This window comes from Crinia signifera, chromosome 7 (assembly GCF_055691185.1).
Source record: "Crinia signifera chromosome 7, ASM5569118v1, whole genome shotgun sequence".
In the NCBI taxonomy this organism is placed as follows: Eukaryota; Metazoa; Chordata; class Amphibia; order Anura; family Myobatrachidae; genus Crinia; species Crinia signifera.
Genome location: NC_139223.1, coordinates 176,393,184 through 176,412,215, shown reverse-complemented (window position 1 = coordinate 176,412,215; position 19,032 = coordinate 176,393,184). Strand labels below are relative to the sequence as shown.

The 19,032-nt window shown below is 45.8% G+C and overlaps 1 protein-coding gene across 1 annotated transcript in view; it reads right to left on the bottom strand.

The window, feature by feature from the left end:
• LOC146020892 (uncharacterized) overlaps positions 1–19,032 on the bottom strand; it is a 122,716-nt gene that overhangs the window by 25,932 nt on the left and 77,752 nt on the right. Inside the window, exons 6-7 of the mRNA XM_083154476.1 lie at positions 5,170–5,285; positions 1,125–1,200 (exon numbers count right to left, since the gene is read on the bottom strand). Of these exons, the coding sequence (XP_083010602.1) occupies positions 1,125–1,200; positions 5,170–5,285 (192 nt within the window). The remainder of the gene's footprint in view (positions 1–1,124; positions 1,201–5,169; positions 5,286–19,032) is intronic.

Here is a 19,032-nt window from a genome sequence, read left to right as displayed (position 1 = left end):
TCAGTGCGGGCAGTGGGGGTCAGTGCGGGGCGGCGTTGGGTCACGGTAGAAGCCCATAGGCTTCTATGGGGCATCGCCAGCTTTTGCTGGTGATGCCCCCCATCGTGGTAACCTGGAGGGGGATGTTTAGAGCATCCCAAAATGCGGTAAAAACCCGATAACAGGGTTTTTACCGCATTTTTAGTTTAGAGAATCTCCCCCATAGACTTAATTACTTGCTTCTGGTTTCCTCCTGCTGCAGTATCTGACACACGCATACCTCCCAAATGTCCCGATTTTCACAGGACTGTCTTGTTTTTTGGGGGACGGTCCCGAGTCCTGCCCGGGGCCGGCAGTGTCCCACGGTGTCGGCGGTTTGGAGACCCCCCTGCCCGGCGCTGCGCTGCAGTGACTAGATACTGTGCGCATGTGCATAGTGTCTTAGTGTTGGGAGGTATGCACACATACCAGTGGCCTGACGCGGATTCGGTATGAAATCCTGACGGTCAAAATCCCGACAGTGTCAAAATCCCGAATGGGTCATAATACCGACAAGGACAAAATCCCGACATTTAAAATCCCGACAAGGTCAAAATACCGACATTTAAAATGTACAGGTAAAACAGTCAACATGACTTTGGGTCGACAGGTCGCGAGGTTAACATGGGGTTTTCACTGTTTTTTTTACCCGAATGTCCACACCGTCGACATGGACACAGTTGGAGGTGAACCGCAGCGCCTCGCATCGCTCCCTTCGCTTGCGATGCTTCGGGCACGGTGCCTCGCTGCGCTCGGCACACTATTTTATTCTCCCACAACACCCTAGTGGATGGTAGGGTATGAAATACTGTCTGTCGGCACATGTCGGGTTAAAAAACAGTGAAAAAAAACATGTCGACCTCGTGACCTGTCTGTTGACTGTTTGACCTGTACATTCTATATGTCAGTATTTTGATTTTAAATGTCGGTATTTTGTCCTTGTCGGGATTTTAAATGTCGGTATTTTGACCTTGTCGGGATTTTGTCCTTGTCGGTATTATGACCCATTCGGGATTTTGACCGTCGGGATTTTGACCGTCGGGATTTTGACTGTATCCCGTCTGACGCATATACATATCAGTAATGGGCACGTGTACCTGCCTCACCTGGTATAAGCCCGCAGCCTTGTCAGTACTCGCCGCCCTTCCTTCCTGGATGGAGAACTTCTTCCTTGTCTCACAGCTGAAAGGTAAAGTACAGACATTTCTTATACATTTCTCCAATGGGCCATGCTCTGTTTTATTGGGCCTCATTCAGCTTTGTTAGCAAACTAAAAAAGCACACAACTGATTAAGCCGTGTTGCAGGTAGACAGATGTAACAGATGCAGAGAGAGTTAGATTTGGGTGATGGCGAGTGTTCAAACTGAACTCTAAATTGCAGTGTAAAAACGAAACTGTCTATCTGTGGACTACATGCAAAAGCAGCCAGTGTTTACCCTACATAGAATAAATATCACCCAAATCTAAATCTCTGTGCACGTTAAATCAGCCCCACCTGCAGCGCAGCACAGTTGTGTGCTCTCTGCTCTGCTTACAAAGCTGAATCAGACGCATAATCTGTTTTTTAGATATAGATCTTTGAATAATATCTCTGTTAGCACCCAAACATTTCTCTCTGACTTCTATACGCAGACTAAAGCCCCATACACACCTGGCGATCCTGGCCGCAGCCTACATAGTTAACGAAATCTACCGTGGGTGGCCTAGTTGAGTGTATCGGTAAACGATATCATTTAGTGACATCAGCAGGACCCGCTAAGCATGAAGGTCATTGGCTATATAGCCAAATTGACCTGCGTGATCAGCCGTCAGCAAGGCTCATTAACGACGTGCGGTAACGCATATCGTTAACGATATTAGTGCAGGTACTTGTGTACAATCACGGCTCCCACGATGTCCATCGCATAGCAAAAAATCGCATGGAGTTGAGAATATAAAGTGTGGCGAGCCTGAAGCGTGGTGAGCGCAGCGAGCCCCTCGAGGGGACACGGATACCTTCACAGGTATCCGCGTCCCCTCGCGGGCTTCACAGGTGTCCGCGTCCGCTCGCCACGCTTCGGGCTCGGTGGCTCGCTGCGCTCGCCACACTTTCTATTCTCAACTCCACGCCGACGTGGATAGTGCGGGTATGAAAATGTCGTAGGACGCGTACCGCCGCCCCTCGTGGCCTCGCTGCGCTCGCCACGCTTCGGGTTCGCGTTGATAGTGGGGGTGGTACAGCCTGAAAAATGACATTTGGGGGCCATTAAACATGTTTGATACTAATTTCAATGCATTTGGATGCATTTCTGTTAAAAATCGCATGCGATCGCATCGCACGCGATTTTTAAAAACGCTAAAAAACTGCAAAAATCGCATCCCATCGCATGCCACTACATATGGCATGCGATGGTATGCGATGGGAGCCGTGAAAGTACACAAGTACCTTGGTGTACACACTAGAAGATATTGCTCAGAAAGCCCTTTGGTGGTCCAGGACCAATTCATATTAGTTACGGTTAATTATTGATGGGCAAAACCAGTGCCGGCGGCCGCCAATCATAAATTGCATGTAAACCAAATCTGCATAATGTTATATTTATTCAGCTTTTTTTTTTTTGGCCTAGGGGTGCCGTGAAAAAATTCTGATACTCCAGGGTGCCGTGATTTAAAAAAGAATGGGAACCCCATGTCAAGTATGGGGCTTAAGTCCGATGCATTATCAGCGATTACTGTCTACCACTGTGCTGGCGATCATGGAGTGGTATCCTAGGAACCAGGAGGTGGCGATCATGGAGTGGTATCCTAGGAACCAGGAGGTGGATACATGAAACATTGCGCCTGATTCATGATCAATCGTCCTTGGCGTATTCGCTCCAGGGATCAATTTATGCAGCCCTACGCATGCGCATATTTGTGCGTTTGGTACTTGTGTATTATCACGGCGCCCATCGCATCGCATACCACTAATTAAGGTATGCGATAGCATGCGATGGGACCCGATTTGAGCCTTTCCCCGGGCTGAGTATACAATTTTAATATTGCGTCGCATTGCATGCCATTATAATGGCTTGCGATGCGATGCGACGCGATCATGCCCAATTTGGGCTTATTCCCATGTTAAATGCCCCCCCCCCCAGACCCGATTTTTAATTGTACACCCACCCTGATGGGTAATGAGTATGTTAAATGCCCCCCCATTGTTAATGCCACCCCACTATCAACGCCAACCCGAAGCATGGCAAGCGCAGCGAGTCCGCGAGGGGCGGTGGAACGCATCCTCCGACCTTTTCATACCCCCACTATCCACGTCAGCGTGGAGTTGATTTTATATAGTGTGGCGAGCGCAGTGAGACACCGAGCCCGAAGCGTGGCGAGCGGACGCAGAATATATGTGAAGTCATCCGTGTCCCCTCGCAGGGCTCGCTGCGCTCGCCAAGCTTCAGGCTCGGTGGCTCGCTGTGCTCGCCACACTATATAAGATCAATTCCACGCCGACATGTATAGTGGGAGTATGAAAAGGTTGGAGGACGCATACCGCCGCCCCACGCGGCCGCGCTGCGCTCGCCACGCTTCGGGTTGGCGTTGATAGTGGGGTGGTGTTAACAATGGGGGGCATTTAACATAGTCATTACCCGTCAGAGTCTGGGGGGGCATTTAACATAGGAATCAGGCATCTGGGTGCCTGTACAATTAAAAATCGGGTCCAATCGCGTTGCATCGCATCGAATGCGATGCAACGCGATTATTTGGTCGTACAATGCCCTGCGATGGAAAATGTGGGCGCCGTGATAATACACAAGTACCGTGCATTTGCAGGGTCGCTGTATGAACGTCTTTGGCGACTATCACAGTCACCAAGGCATTGTACGGGTATGCAAGGGCAGGGGGGCGTGCAGGGGGCATCTGGAGGGGATGCTCAGTGTTTCATGGGTGTCCCTATAAAACAGTCGGTGACCATCGAATGATTTCTCTCTGCGGTAAGGGGGTGCGGGCACGTGGTAGGTGGCCATTGTGGAAACCTTAAAACAGTCAAAATGATAACACGGTGGATCTAGATTAGATTAGAAACTCTTCTATAAACTCTCCAGGCTGGAATCAAAACACAACTCACTCGGAACCACAGAGGTTGGATAACCGAACGAGAAAGACGTGTGTCAAAATATCAACCCCCCCAAAAAATTATAGGTTTAATTACCCACACATTGATAAATCCTGTGGAAGACTCAGCGCGGAGGACAGATGGGAAACAAATAGACCGCATTCGCTAAATAAATAATTCTAATTCTACACTAAAACACCAATACTTATACAAAGCCGCACATGCACAAAGACATTTCAAATCAATAAAAAAATCGACCATGTTCAACGGCGTCGAAGAAAGGAGATAATTACCAATAGATCACCTGGCGGGAACTTATCTGGGAAAGATTAAAATGTTAAAGCAGAATTGTTATGAAGCTGAAACTGCCCATTTGTAACAATACCGTCCGTGGGATGCTACCACCATAAATATGGGGAACGGTCCAGCGTGATTTGCTGGTGGACGGAGTAGTACGGTGACCTGCAGAGGGTAGTGCGGATAATAAAGTGTGTACACAGAGTGGATTATAGCAACTGACTCAAATACAAAGACCATAGATGCCTTCTAAAGGTGCTATCGAGAAGAACTAACGTATGGAGGATAAATAACATTAACCCTTTGCAGTCCAATTTTTTTTTTTTTTGCAATTCAAACAGTCTGAATTAAATATTAAAATTAATTGTCATTTTTTATTTTTTGATGAATTCAAAAAATGGCCTACATTGAATGTTGAACGATGTTAATGTCCTTATTTTAAAGTGTCTCACCACTGGATCTGCTACTAGCGCTAGGGCTGTCGAGCCTGACTAGACGTTGGACCTGAAAGGGTTAAAAGCATAGATTCCTACCAGCAGGTGGCAGCACCGGTGAATGCATAAACCAACTGATCCACGGCAATTGCATGTCTACAGTGTGGGAGTCGGCCATGCACGTGTCAACCTTAAGTGTGTGTTGACCATTTCAAGGTGTTGACCTAGTCACTATCCACCATTAGTGGTCGACTTAGGGACTGTCGAACTAGACAGTCTACCAAGGAACCTCATAACCCTTTATACAGGCCCTGACCACAACAAAGATGAGAACGTACATTGCAAGCAGATCCAGGAATTCATAAAGTTGAACTCTTCCAGCTTCCACGTAGCCCGGGCGTCTCTGCTTCAGGTACAGAGATAACTTCTGCGGGGACACTCCATAGCCACTCATCTGTGTAAGAAGCAGAGAACCCGTTAGGTGCTGCCATACTCTACCTCTCCACCTCTCCATACTCTACCTCTCCATACTCTACCTCTCCACCGCTCCATACTCTACCTCTCCACCTCCCAATACTCTTCCATACTCTACCTCTCCACCTTTCCATACTCTATCTCTCCATACTCTTCCATACTCTACCTCTCCACCTCTCCATACTCTACCTCTTCACCGCTCCATACTCTACCTCTCCACCTCTCCATACTCTTCCATACTCCTAACCCTAACCCTAACCCTAACCCTACCTCTCCACCGCTCCATACTCTACCTCTCCACCTCTCCATACTCTTCCATACTCTACCTCTCCACCTCTCCATACTCTACCTCTCCACCTCTCCATACTCTACCTCTCCACCTCTCCATACTCTACCTCTCCACACTCTTCCATACTCTACCTCTCCACCTCTCCATACTCTACCTCTCCATACTCTACCTCTCCACCTCTCCATACTCTTCCATACTCTACCTCTCCACCTCTCCATACTCTACCTCTCCACCTCCCCATACTCTACCTCTCCACCTCCCCATACTATTCCATACTCTACCTCTCCATACTCTTCCATACTCTACCTCTCCACCTCTCCATACTCTACCTCTCCACCGATCCATACTCTACCTCTCCACCGATCCATACTCTTCCATACTCTACCTCTCCACCGCTCCATACTCTACCTCTCTACCTCTCCATACTCTTCCATACTCTACCTCTCCATACTCTACCTCTCCACCTCTCCATACTCTACCTCTCCACCGCTCCATACTCTACCTCTCCACCTCTCCATACTCTTCCATACTCTACCTCTCCCCCTCTCCATACTCTTCCATACTCTACCTCTCCATACTCTACCTCTCCAGCGCTCCATACTCTACCTTTCCACCTCTCCATACTCTTCCATACTCTACCTCTCCATACTCTACCTCTCCACCTCTCCATACTCTACCTCTCCACCGCTCCATACTCTACCTCTCCACCTCTCCATACTCTTCCATACTCTACCTCTCCACCTCTCCATACTCTACCTCTCCATACTCTACCTCTCCACCTCTCCATACTCTTCCATACTCTACCTCTCCACCTCTCCATACTCTACCTCTCCACCTTTCAATACTCTACCTCTCCATACTCCACCATACTCTACCTCTTCACCACTCCATACTCTTCCATACTCTACTTCTCCACCTCTCCATACTCTACCTCTCCATACTCTTCCATACTCTACCTCTCCATACTCTTCCATACTCTACCTCTCCACCTCTCCATACCCTACCTCTCCACCTCTCAATACTCTACCTCTCCATACTCTTCATACTCCTCTATACTCTACCTCTTCACCTCTCCATACTCCTCCATACTCTACCTCTCCACACTCTACCTCTCCACCTCTTCATACTCCAACTCTTCACCTCTCCATACTCTACCTCTCCATACTCTGCCTCTCCACCTCTCCATACTCTACCTCTCTGCCTACTTCATATACTGTATACAGTCAGATTATAGAACAGTTATATTGTAGCTACAGACATCCCAACGGGTGTGGATTCAAAGGTCTACAGTAGACAGTCAATATGTAGATAGCAAAAGGACCTATTGTCCGTGTCGACCTATTGCATGCCTGTATCCGGTCCCTGGGTGGACAATATCTGGGTCGACACTCACCAAGTTGAACACTAATGCTCGACAGTGACTAGGTCAACACCTAAAAAATAGTCAACATACCATAGTCAGCATTGACAGGTCAACACAAGCTTAAGGTTGACCTGGACATGGTCGACATTTAAAAGGTTGGCACAAGATTTTCAAGTATGTAGACCAACTTGGTTCATACTTTACCATCCCAGCGGGCATAGAGTGAGCATATAATAGTGCGCCAAGCGCAGCGAGCCGTGCAAGGGGACGCGGTACGCTTATGCGGTGTCTATGTCAACAAAGACACCAAAAAACGTGAAAAGCACGTCAACCTTTTGAGTGTCAACCATATCCATGTCGACCATAAGCGAGCGTTGACCTTCTGCCCATGTCGACCTATAATATGTTGACCATATTCAGGTATCGACTTAGTCACTGTTGACCATTAGTGGTCAATCTAGTGACTGTCTACCTAGACACTGTAGGCCAAGGCTGGCCAAACCGGTCCTCAGTATCTACCTACAGTCCACATTTTCCAGACCACCTAGCAGGTGCACAGGTGCAGTCATTACTGTCACGTGTTTAAACATGTGCGGCGTATATTCCTAACCGACACATTCTACAGATCCACAGGTGGCCTACAAAAGATCTTGATGACTGGTTTGTCCTCCCGTGCTGTAGACCAGTGGTTCTCAACACCGGTCTTAAAGGACTCCCAACAGTGCACATTTTCCAGGTCACCCGGCAGGTGCACAGGTGCTCTAATTATTCACTAACACATTTTAAAAGAAGCTGATTATTTCTCAACCTCGGTCCTCAAGGACCCCCAACGTGCACTGTTGGGGTTCCTTGATGACCACGGTTGAGAATCACTGCGGTAGTCCAGGCACGTCCAAACTGTGGCCCTCCAGCTGCTGTGAAACTACACACCCCAGCATCCCTTGCCATAGTTTTAGCATTGCCTAATAGCAAAACTGTGGCAATGATGGGACTTGTAGTTTCACAACAGCTGGAGGGCCATAGTTTGGACATGCCTGCTGAAGACCATTCAGCCGCTGTAGTGAATATGGAACTACGAATATATCAGCATCAGGCAGTAGCTCCGGTGATCTCTCTTTAGGGTTCCATAATGCATTTACCAGTGGTAACGTAAACCGAATGCCGACGCCACACTGGCAGTTAACAGCTGCAATGGATATGACAGCCCTACGTGCGACGGTTTCTATTGTCACCCTAATCCATTTATACATCATTATAAGACAAGAAATGCATAGCATAAATCGGGGCAGGCCATTAATATCTGTGTAACAAGAGATAAATTGCACAGCGGCAATCCAGTTAAACAATATTTAAATATTCTGTGTCACATTCAAGACATCACAGTCCCAGTTGGATTAAATATGTCAGTATCATGTTCAAACAGGAAGGTTTTGCAATCAATCAATCAATCAATCAATCAATTAATCTTAGTGTTGAATGCCTTCATACCCTGTATTATTTTCATAATGCATTTTATTCCCATTAAAAAAATACAGTGGGTAATATCACAACAATGTTAATTGGCAAGAGGACACGGTCTGTGCTAGCATGAATTAAACATAAAACACAGTTATGTCTACATTCTGGTGAATTGTATGTAGGATTTTGCAGCGTAGACAATGTTTGCACAGTGTAATTGCTAGAGTCCTGCTGTGTATTCAGACACAAGGCAAATACAAGGAGTTTCTCGGTTGATAACGTGATAGAAGTAAGAGGTAATCTGGTTAAACTGGTTACACGTTCCGAGAACTGACATCTGAAACGCATTGCGCCTTTCTAAAAAAAACGTGTGTGTTAAAGACAAGAGTCCGGATGTATCAACCAAATGACTTACTTGCCCTTCTCAGACCTTTGTGTAGTCGCCCTGTAACACACTGTATGTGAGCATTGAATGGAGTGAATTCAGCTCTTAAGCGACTTGCGGTCTACATTGTAGACAGGTCAAACAGAGCCACACATCAGACCAACTTTCCTTCAACCATCCAACTAGTTGGTTGGATGGAATAAAAACCTGGTACTGGAAGGGAGCAAATGTCATTTGTAATAAAGTCATTTGTTTACCAGGTCTGAAAATGGACCACAACTGTCACTCAGACAACGTACTGTAGTTGGACCTATTTGATTTAAACAATTTCACTGAATGTTTTTGTCCTTTCTCCTGAGTTTGCGAGCAAATTGCTTATTGCCATTTGCCCCCATACAGTACCAAATTTTCAGTCCAACCAACCAACTAGTTGGATGATTGGTTGAAAGTTGGTCTAGTGTATGGCCAGCCTTAGGCTTATAAGCAGTGGCGGTCAGTTACCACCGAATGATTTTGTTCCCCTTCCGACACATGTTACCAAGGGGATTCAGCAGTGAGGGGGGGGGGGGGGGGGGTTGCGGGCACGTGGTGGGTGGCCATTGTGGAAACCGTTAAAACAGTCAAGTAATAATATGATGGATCTCGTCTACAAACTCTCCAGGCCGGGAGCAAAACACAACTCACCCAGAACCACAGAGGTTGGATAACTAACCCTCTGATGCCCCATCTACGCATCATCTGGGGGCGAGCAGAAGGTTACCTACCCACTTGGTATGTTGAAGGTGTAAGCGGCCTGATCATGATGGTTCCTGATGGCTTCACACTGCCATTAAATCCCACTTAGCAATCTGGGGTAATGTTTGGGGGGATTCTCTGGATTTCCTATCTCTGTGCTGGAGCCCCACCACAGCAACTGCCACTAAAATGCAATACTCTAGAGTGGGGGAATGGGGGTATTTGTCCCCTAGATACACCGCTGTTTCAAGGCCAGGGATAGTGGCTTGCAAGTCATATGCGTATGTCTAAAGCAGCGGTAGGCAACCTGTGGTACAGCACATCCCAGAATGCACTGCTTACACAGTTTTGCTGTTAGGGGCATGTTAACCCTGGTGCAGGTATGTGGATAGAGCATCTGGAGGACCTCAGGTCACCTACTCCTGGTCTACTGAAAGCTGAATGGCAGTATGCTGTCCTTGGAGACCAGGAACATGGATGGCAACCTAAAATGAACAATCTTGGACCCCATAGTATCCTTACCCAATCTTCCAGAAGTTTCAGGAGACTCCTGAAAGAGTAGGTGCATCTTCTGCACTCCACGCTAATCCTACGTACGCAAGGAGTGACCTTACATGATGCTATGGACAACTTCTTCACCTCATCCCTCCACCCCCCCTTGAACTTTACCTAGTATAAGGTCGCTCCATTTGTTCCAAGAATTTTGTTGCTAGTTATTGTACTATAAATACACCAATATTTTGTGTGCGGCCTCCAGCGTTCACTTAAGCTCGTTAAGTTGATGCCCAGCTGAAATAATTGCCCAGCCGTGCTCCAGACACATTTTGACATAGTGTAATGATGTGTTGAGCCCGAGTCCTTTCAGAAGCTCTGAGTGCCCCAATCAAGTGGTAATTTTCATGACCACATTGCGAGTTGGAGCGTAATTACCATAAGCCATTGGTGATAAATATGCCCCTTTGGAAATGTAAATGATTTTCTAAACACTCTGATTTAAGTGGCAGAATGGAAAATGTAAGGTTTCTGGTATTGTATAGCTTTCTAAGGAAAGCTATAAGAGAAGTCGCGGTATATAGGGGTAAAGGCCACAATTGTAGTGAGAGTTTACAAACGCTTGACTATAGATTGAATGTGGTCAGTTCATGAAGAGGGCGTAATGAGTATGTAACGAGCTATAACAAGAATACAAAATTCATTGGGGGAAATTTAGTAAGATGTGTATTCTTCTTCACATGTGATGTTGCTATGGGCAACCAATCAGATCCTGTCTACTATATTGTAGAGGGTGTTAAATAAATAAGCAGTAGATTCATCAAATGTGAAGTAGAATACACATCTTACTAAATGTCCCCCATTGTATTTAATATTTCTGAAATATACAGGACAAATATATATATGGCAGTAGGATCAGCCATACATAATGCAGTATATTCAATACATTGGGCAGTATTCAATGAGAAAAGTTCTCCGTGTTTTGTGGAGAATTTGTGCTTTTTTCGCCTTGGACGGGGCATTTTGCTCTCCAAAAGCGAGCAACCCTATTCAATGTGAAATGTTCTCCGTCTTTCTAAGTGATTTTCGCCGTCTCTCTCCGTGTAGAAATTCTCCATCTTTTGATGGAGAGCTGGAATGTGAACTTTTAATCTAAAAGGGTTTTGTATTTAATTTTGGTGTCAAAAAATCAGGAATTTTTTTCTGTGAAGGGGCATGTGATTTTTATTCATGTGCTTATAGCACATGAATATATATTTAATTTAAAAAAAAAATATTTTTTTAAATTTTTTTTTATTTTTTTTTACACAGTGCAGCCAGCAGGGGGCCGGAGCGCTCGAGCCGCTCATTAGATATTCATATATTCACTGCACCCGTATGCACGTTCGGGTGCAGTGAATACTGGGTCCCCCGCTGGCTATAGGGGGGGGCAGCCTGTGCTGCCTGGGTCCCAGGGGGGCCCCCTACCCTCACATATGTTCTGTGGCATCCAGGGAGACTTTAATCTCCCTGGATGCCACGTCCCACGGCTCCCTGTCAGCTCCCTGCCGCGGACGCTCGTCCGCTGCAGGGGTTAAGACTCGCCGCGAGTGGCGGCGAGTCTTAAAAACGTTGAATAGTGGGAGCAGGAGTGGCAGCGAGCCCTCCGGAACACGGAGAGTGCATGGAGAGCAAAATAAAACGCTCTCCATGCACGGAGAACTCCGTCATTGAATACTGCCCATTGTCACCTATATATACATATATATATATATATATATATATATATATATATATATAATCCCCAATATTCCTAAACGCGCTACCAGAAATGCAAATAAAACAAGGTATACAAGTTAAAACAGTCGTAACTTGGCTGCCTGACCACAAAATACCCTGAGGGTTCAAGGAACAAAGCCCACAATATGTTTTACAATAGTGGAAAAGCGCCTATAATACAGAAACACAGTCCATAAGTGATAATCCATTTTCAATGATGAAACGAGGATTTCGTACAATATTCATTTTTATTTTGTCCTTCAATGGAGAGTCATTAGTACAAGCAGATGCATAAAAAACGTCCCAACGCGTTTCATCTTTAAAAAGCTTTATTCAGGGGTACCATGATACAATCTTGTGGCCACTGTGGAAAGGTTCAATATGAAAAAATTCTAAATAATGAATAAACCTCTCCAAATAGCCTCTTTCTCCTACAGTTGATTCTGCTGACCACAGTTGTAGGTCAGCAGAAGTTTTCATGTAGCTTACAGCCGCTGAGTGTATGCTGCAAACAGGCAATACTCAGCGGCTGTAAGCTACATGAAAACTTACTACATTCAAGCTCCGCTCATCAATGTACATATAACACTGCATTCTTACCTCAAGAAAGCCTGTCATACGAACCAAACAGAACAAATAAGGGTATTTCTGCACAAAATAATAAAATGAGAAAGAACGTGGGGCTGAGAAAGATCAAGGCTACCAGACACCCAGAGGCATCTATTGAATAAACTCATTAAACAGTGGTTGGAGACCATTAATTACGGTACACTTGTACACATTAGGGGTGATTTGTTCACTAAAGGTGGAGGGATCCAAGTAAATACCAGCATACTGCACCAGAAGGCGCCCATCTCACTTTTTTCCAGATCTTCGTATAGAGATTCCCTGGAACAGGAATCAACAGGAGAGGAGCTGCCACTCTATAAAGAAAAAGAGGAACTGGGCAAACTGCAGGAAACGGACACATAGTGTCGACTGTGTAAACAGAACTTTATCTGGGGGCATCCACTCAGCGCTAGTACCATCACCGTATCTTTACAATATATATATATATATATATATATATATATATATATATATATTTGTCTAGTGTTTGTGTGACTCAGTAACACTGCCATCTGTTGGTAGAGAGTGAAACTACATCTCTTTCTCACACATACACAAACACAGAGGCTTACTAATATATATATAAATTCCAGGAAGTTCCGCACCTATCACAGATGAGTCACCACGGTGGTGCTCACTCCAAGGATGAGATATCCAAACAATAAAGAGCAAAAGAAGAGGGCACTCACCAATCGTTGAATGAAATTTGAAGAAAAAAACGATTTATTGATGCTTACATGACAGGGCTAACGTTTCGGTCTTACACAGACCTTTGTCAGAGCCAAGCAATATAGAGAGCAGGTCCTTCCACCATGACCTTCAAATTTCATTCAATGATTGGTGAGTGCCCTCTTCTTTTGCTCATATATATATATATATATATATATATATATATATATAAATAGTTCAAAACGGCACTCAGGTACATGTAGGAAAGAGTGGTGCAAGGTCCACAATGGATAATGATAAACAGCACTTACCTATCCTGGGAACCAGGGTAGGAAACAGACCAGCACTCACAAAGTTTGAAGTGAAGAAAAAGGTGTATTGAATAATTCAAAGCATTATACAGAGTACAGTGCAGCAGGGCTGACCCTAGGGTCAGCCCTGCTGCACTGTACTCTGTAGAATGCTTTTTCTTCACTTCAAACTTCGTGAGTGCTGGTCTGTTTCCTACCCTGGTTCCCAGGATAGGTAAGTGCTGTTTATATATATATATATATATATATATATATACAGTATATTACAAAGGTGACCCCAAGTGCTCCTCGAATGTTTCAGCAGCCACTCTATAAATCCCCCCTGTTAGTGGGATATAGAAATGGGTAGAAATGTAAAAGAATTCAGAGCGCTGATATGTCCACCATCTTATTAGGTTTCACACATAGTTAGAATTGGACAAATATGGAAAATTTTAACAACTGGTGAATATAAAACAGTGTTTTTTTCATTAAAACAAATCTTTAAAATGTAGTAATCCACAATTGCATGTTCAATTCAAGACAATACAAGGTAAGTCCGAACCCTACACGTTTCGTCTCAAAGACTTCATCAGGGGTTACACAATATACAGAAGATTAGTGCCAGAAGCTGGATCTGCCAAGGGAACTCTTACAGTATGTCACTTGCTGTTCTAGGAGTTCCCTTGGCAGACCCAGCTCCTGGCACTAAGTGGACTTGAGCCTCTTGTATATTTTCACCATGGAAGTCCCATGTGACTTATCTTCTGTATATTTTGTAACCCCTGATGAAGTCTTTGAGACGAAATGCATAGGGTTCGGACTTACCTTGTATCGTCAGTGCTCTCTATTCTTTTACACACGTATATATATATATATATATATATATATATTAATGCAGAACCAGTGAATAACTTGTCTACTTTGCTGCCCCAATGTGAGACTGCGCTGATTGATGTGCTATATCTTTGTGCGACTGAGTCCCTGAATCTATATAAGAAGCCTCATGCAAACTAGAGGATATTGAAAGGTTCGGTACTCTTTACCTAGAAGGGCGCCAGCGATTGAAATCGCGGTCGTCGGGGGTAAAAATCGCGGTCATCGCGGGCATCGCGGGTAAATCGGGATGGCCGCGATGCCCGCGATGACCGCGATTACCTCGATTTTCCCATAGGGAACAATGTTAAAAAGGCTGATTGACCGCGATTTGACTGTTAAATGCCTCAATGGCAGCGAGCCACCGAGCCCGAAGCGAGGCGAGCGCAGCGAGCCCCGCGAGGGGACGCGGATACCTTCACAGGTAGACGCGTCCCCTCGCGGGCTTCACGGACACCTGTGAAGCCCGCGAGGGGACGCGTATAACTGTGAAGGTATCCGCGTCCCCTCGCGGGGCTCGCTGCGCTCGCCACGCTTCGGGCTCGGTGGCTCGCTGCGCTCGCCACACTATTATATTCTCACTCCACGCCCTAGTGGATAGTAGGGCATGAAAAGGTCGGAGGACGCGTACCGCCGCCCCTCGCGGGCTCGCTGCGCTCGCCACGCTTCGGGTTCGCGTAGGATCGTGGGGTGGCGTTAAAAATTGGGGGGGACATTTAAGGGTTAATGGGCTCTGTGGCCCATTTAACATTGATTTCTATGGCCAAATCGGGTCCATTGAGCCATTTAACAGTAAAATCGGGTCCATCGCGCCTTTTAACATTGATTCCTATGGGAAATCGGGAGCATCGCGTCGCGGGCATCGCGGGTACATTTATGGCCGGCCGCGACGCGACCGACACGATTTCCATGTTTAACATGGGTTTCAATGGGAAATCGCGGGCATCGCGTCGGTCGCGTCGCGGCCAGACATAAATGTACCCGCGATGCCCGCGACGGGCGCCCTTCTAGGTAAAGAGTACCAAAGGTTCTTCTGAGCGATATCTTTTAAAATACCATCTAGTTTGTACACTCACGATGTCTGATTCATTAACGATCGGTTCCTAGTGTATTCGTGCTGGGGACCGATGGTTCGGCTCTGCGCATGTGCGTATTTGCCGAGGCGGTCGCACATGAAGGTTTGGGAGGGGCTGAGTAGGGGCTGGAGAAAGGCAACGCCCAGCGTTTTATGGCCGTCCCCATGAAAACGCTGGGTGTTCCCCTGGGAGCTGGCAGGAAGCTGGCGGCTGATGTCACATGACTTCAGCCTCTCTTCTGCGGACTCCGACCTCAATAAAAGTCAGTTTGGACCGACTTTTATTTCGGAAGGGGAGAGAAATCACTTGATGGTCACCTCTAATATTAATGTTATTAGAATAAAGTTGTCTAAATCAATTCCAGGTAAATATCTTACTTATTTGTTTATGTTCTTGTTATTCTAAATTGATGTAAACTTTGCTTTACGAAGATGTATGGGTTCCAAGCCAAACATTTGACTCCTTTGTGGTGCGTCGCCCATAAATTAGTCTGCTCTCATCACATATAAATCAGAACTGAAGCACAGGTAGAAGTGCCGAGTTGACAATCAGGTCCCAGATCAGAGGCTTTGTGATGTATGCGCTAATAACAATATGCAAATATATGGCATCTTTGTCCAGAGCAGTGAGGGCACGGTGCAGATTTCAGCTGGGGAGGGGGGGGGGGGGGGTTGGAACGTGAACATCATCTCTTGCACCACTTCTGTCAGGGTTGTGTTAATTTATTGACAGTCCCTAGAGTGTCTGCTGGTATAAAATAGCTGTATTGTACCAGAAGATTCAGTGTGCCGGCCTTGTGACTCTTAGAAGTGATTCTCTGGCTGCCAAAGCCTACCGGGCGCAAGAGCTTCTAAGTAACTGGGTAGACGGTGGGACCAGGACAGGATTGGCGTGTATTTATTTAATACAATATTTACAGTCAGTGCATAAGCCCTGTATTGTGCGTAATATATTTTACGGGTGGTGTACAGTCAGTGGCGTAACTATATAATTTGCGCCTCCCCCGCCCAAAAAATTTCGGCGCCCCCGCCCCCATACCTGACAGAGCCGCATCTGCGGTCACTGTCCCGTCCAGTCTCCCTCAGCTCCGCTGCGCTGCTCCAGTCTCCGCTGCGCTGCTGCCCGGCCGCATCTGTGGTCACTGTCCCGTCACTCGCTCCCAGCGCCGGCTGATAATGAAAAGTGACTCTAAGAAAATGGCTGCCAAAACTGTCTGCAATACGGGGGCAGCCATTTTCTAAGTGTCACTTTTCATTATCAGCAGGAGCCGGCGCCGGGAGCGAGTGACGGGACAGTGACCGAAGATGCGGCCGGGCAGCAGCGCAGCGGGTAACTATAGCACCGCAGCCCCCCCGGCGCCCATAGTTACTCTGCGCCTCCCCGCCACGGCGGGGGCTGCGGAGGCTTAGTTACGCCACTGTGTACAGTTTCTAACGAGACCATGATGTCCGGACTGTTAAAGTTTGAGATCGATACTGCACAAACTCTATATTGGTTCTTACAGGGATGCTTCAGTCTCAAACCAAGATGGCCGCCATACCTAATAGTGCACATGTGGCACCATCTTGTCATTGTCACCGTAGTAAGAGGCAAACGTCGTCCAGCTTGCAGCACAGTAGTAAATTGCGGTAAGTTTCCCATTATAGGGTCAGGACCATCTTATGTATGGGGGTCAATAGAAAGCTGCCCAAGGGCCCCTCATTCCTAGGTGGCACAGATTGGGTTGTGGGCATCTGCCTACTGAGATTCTTTGGAGGCAGATAGAGAATGCTGCCTAATCACTGATTGTGAAATACACACAGTCAGGCTGTCAGCACGCTGATTGATGGTTGGCTGGTGCTATGCACCAATCAGAGTCCAGCATTCTTTACCTGCCTCCCAGGCTGCAACCAGACAGTGAATGGCTATCAGCATGCTGATTGGTGGAAGGTTACAGCAATCCACCAACCAGAGTGCTCACAACCATTCACTGTATGGAAGCAAGTGGAAACAGGAGGGGCGTGTTCTGATTTTTTTTTTTAAACTTAATATGCTTCTAGCAATGATAATCATATTTGGAGCCCATAGTGAGGCCACGAGGGAGAGAGACTATGGGATAAATTTACTAAAGGTAGAGTTTTTTTTTCTGGTTGACGCTAATTTAATTTTTAAACTTTAGTAAAAGTGTGTTCTAGCTCCGGAAGTCCAACATCAATTAAAATCCGAGATTGATCAAAATTGCCCTTTACTAATACAGGGGTACGGGCAAATTTGCCCGTACCCCTGTACGTGTCAGACGTTCATTTCCTTTCTTGTCGTGCACACAATAAATGTCTTTAAGATTTTCAGAGCAAATGGAATTTTGCAAGCGTGCTGAATGCTTGTGGGGTAATTTGCAACAGATTTCAGCGACCGGCTTTAATTAGGGAAGTGAAAAACCGCTTTCTAAGCATATCAGTGAGTTACTTAGCGTGATTAATTATCCCCTCCGCAGACAGTTCATTCCTGTGTCCTGGCATTGTTTATGTTGGAACAGATCATTCCAAGTTCTTATTGGTTTGTACTATTTCTCTCACATTACGATTGTGAGTAATAATAGTGAGTGTGAACAAAAGGGGTTAACTGCCAGACAGCCAATTAGGACGTCTCTACCAGACACAACAACACCACAATAACTAGGAGAAACTGTCACCAAGGAAGAATTTTGCAGTATTTTTGTTTCCTGTGAATCAGCATTGCTGAGATTTGCAGTCAGTTTGCAGAACAAAAGACATCGAATTATGGTTTGCTGAAAATGCAGAAGAAAATGAAGTAATTTACTGTCACCACCTCAACGTGACCTCTTGTTATCAATCAATTCAAGGAAGTTTATAGGTAATCTGCCCAAAACTGTACGAAGGTGCAAATTTTCGCAATTTGCACTTTTCGCACTTCAGCATGGACTAATGAATTAGCACCATACTTCATGCTTCAAGTACCTTTTGGGGGGGGGCTTCATATCTCTAGCCAATATGGCCACCAAACCCGCTACTTCACATGTGTGACTCCGGCTTGTCACTGTGTTAGGGCTCCACAGTGGGAAACATACATAGATTGGAGTCCTGGAGTAGGGACAATCGCCTGGTCCTAAATGTGGATAAGATCAAGGAAATGATTGTGGACTTTAGGAGATGCCACCAAGATATATACAGTATTGTCCACTAGAACAAAAAAAATAATATAAAGACACCTGCGCTCATACAGAAACTGCAGCTTGTTGATACATATATGGGATACCAAACCCAAAACACAAGGAATGCAACAAAAAGGAATGAATCTACATAGCGCTATTTCCAGGATAGGCCCAGTATTCCTTTCTGAGGGAAGACTTTTCATCCAAGGTCTCCAACCATAGAGGGATAAATCAGAATTCTTAGGTTAAACACAAAGGACAAATTTTCTCCAATAACCAAGGTAGGACCATGTAAGACTCGACTAGTCTTACTAGAAGACATTCACATAAAGGTTTCTTTAAACAGTATTCTGCTTTCTGACCCACGTGAACAAACACTCACCTAGGGAAAGATCCCTATTTTCATAGAAAGGTTTCTTTATTGTGAGTTCCACCGGTATGAACATATCCACTCCAGATGACAGATAAAACAAATGTATTTCTTAATATGGCGACAAAACACACTACAGAATGAGTCCTCACTCCCTCACCCGGAATGAAGAAAGAGAGGCAATCCGTCCAAGATGATGTTAACAG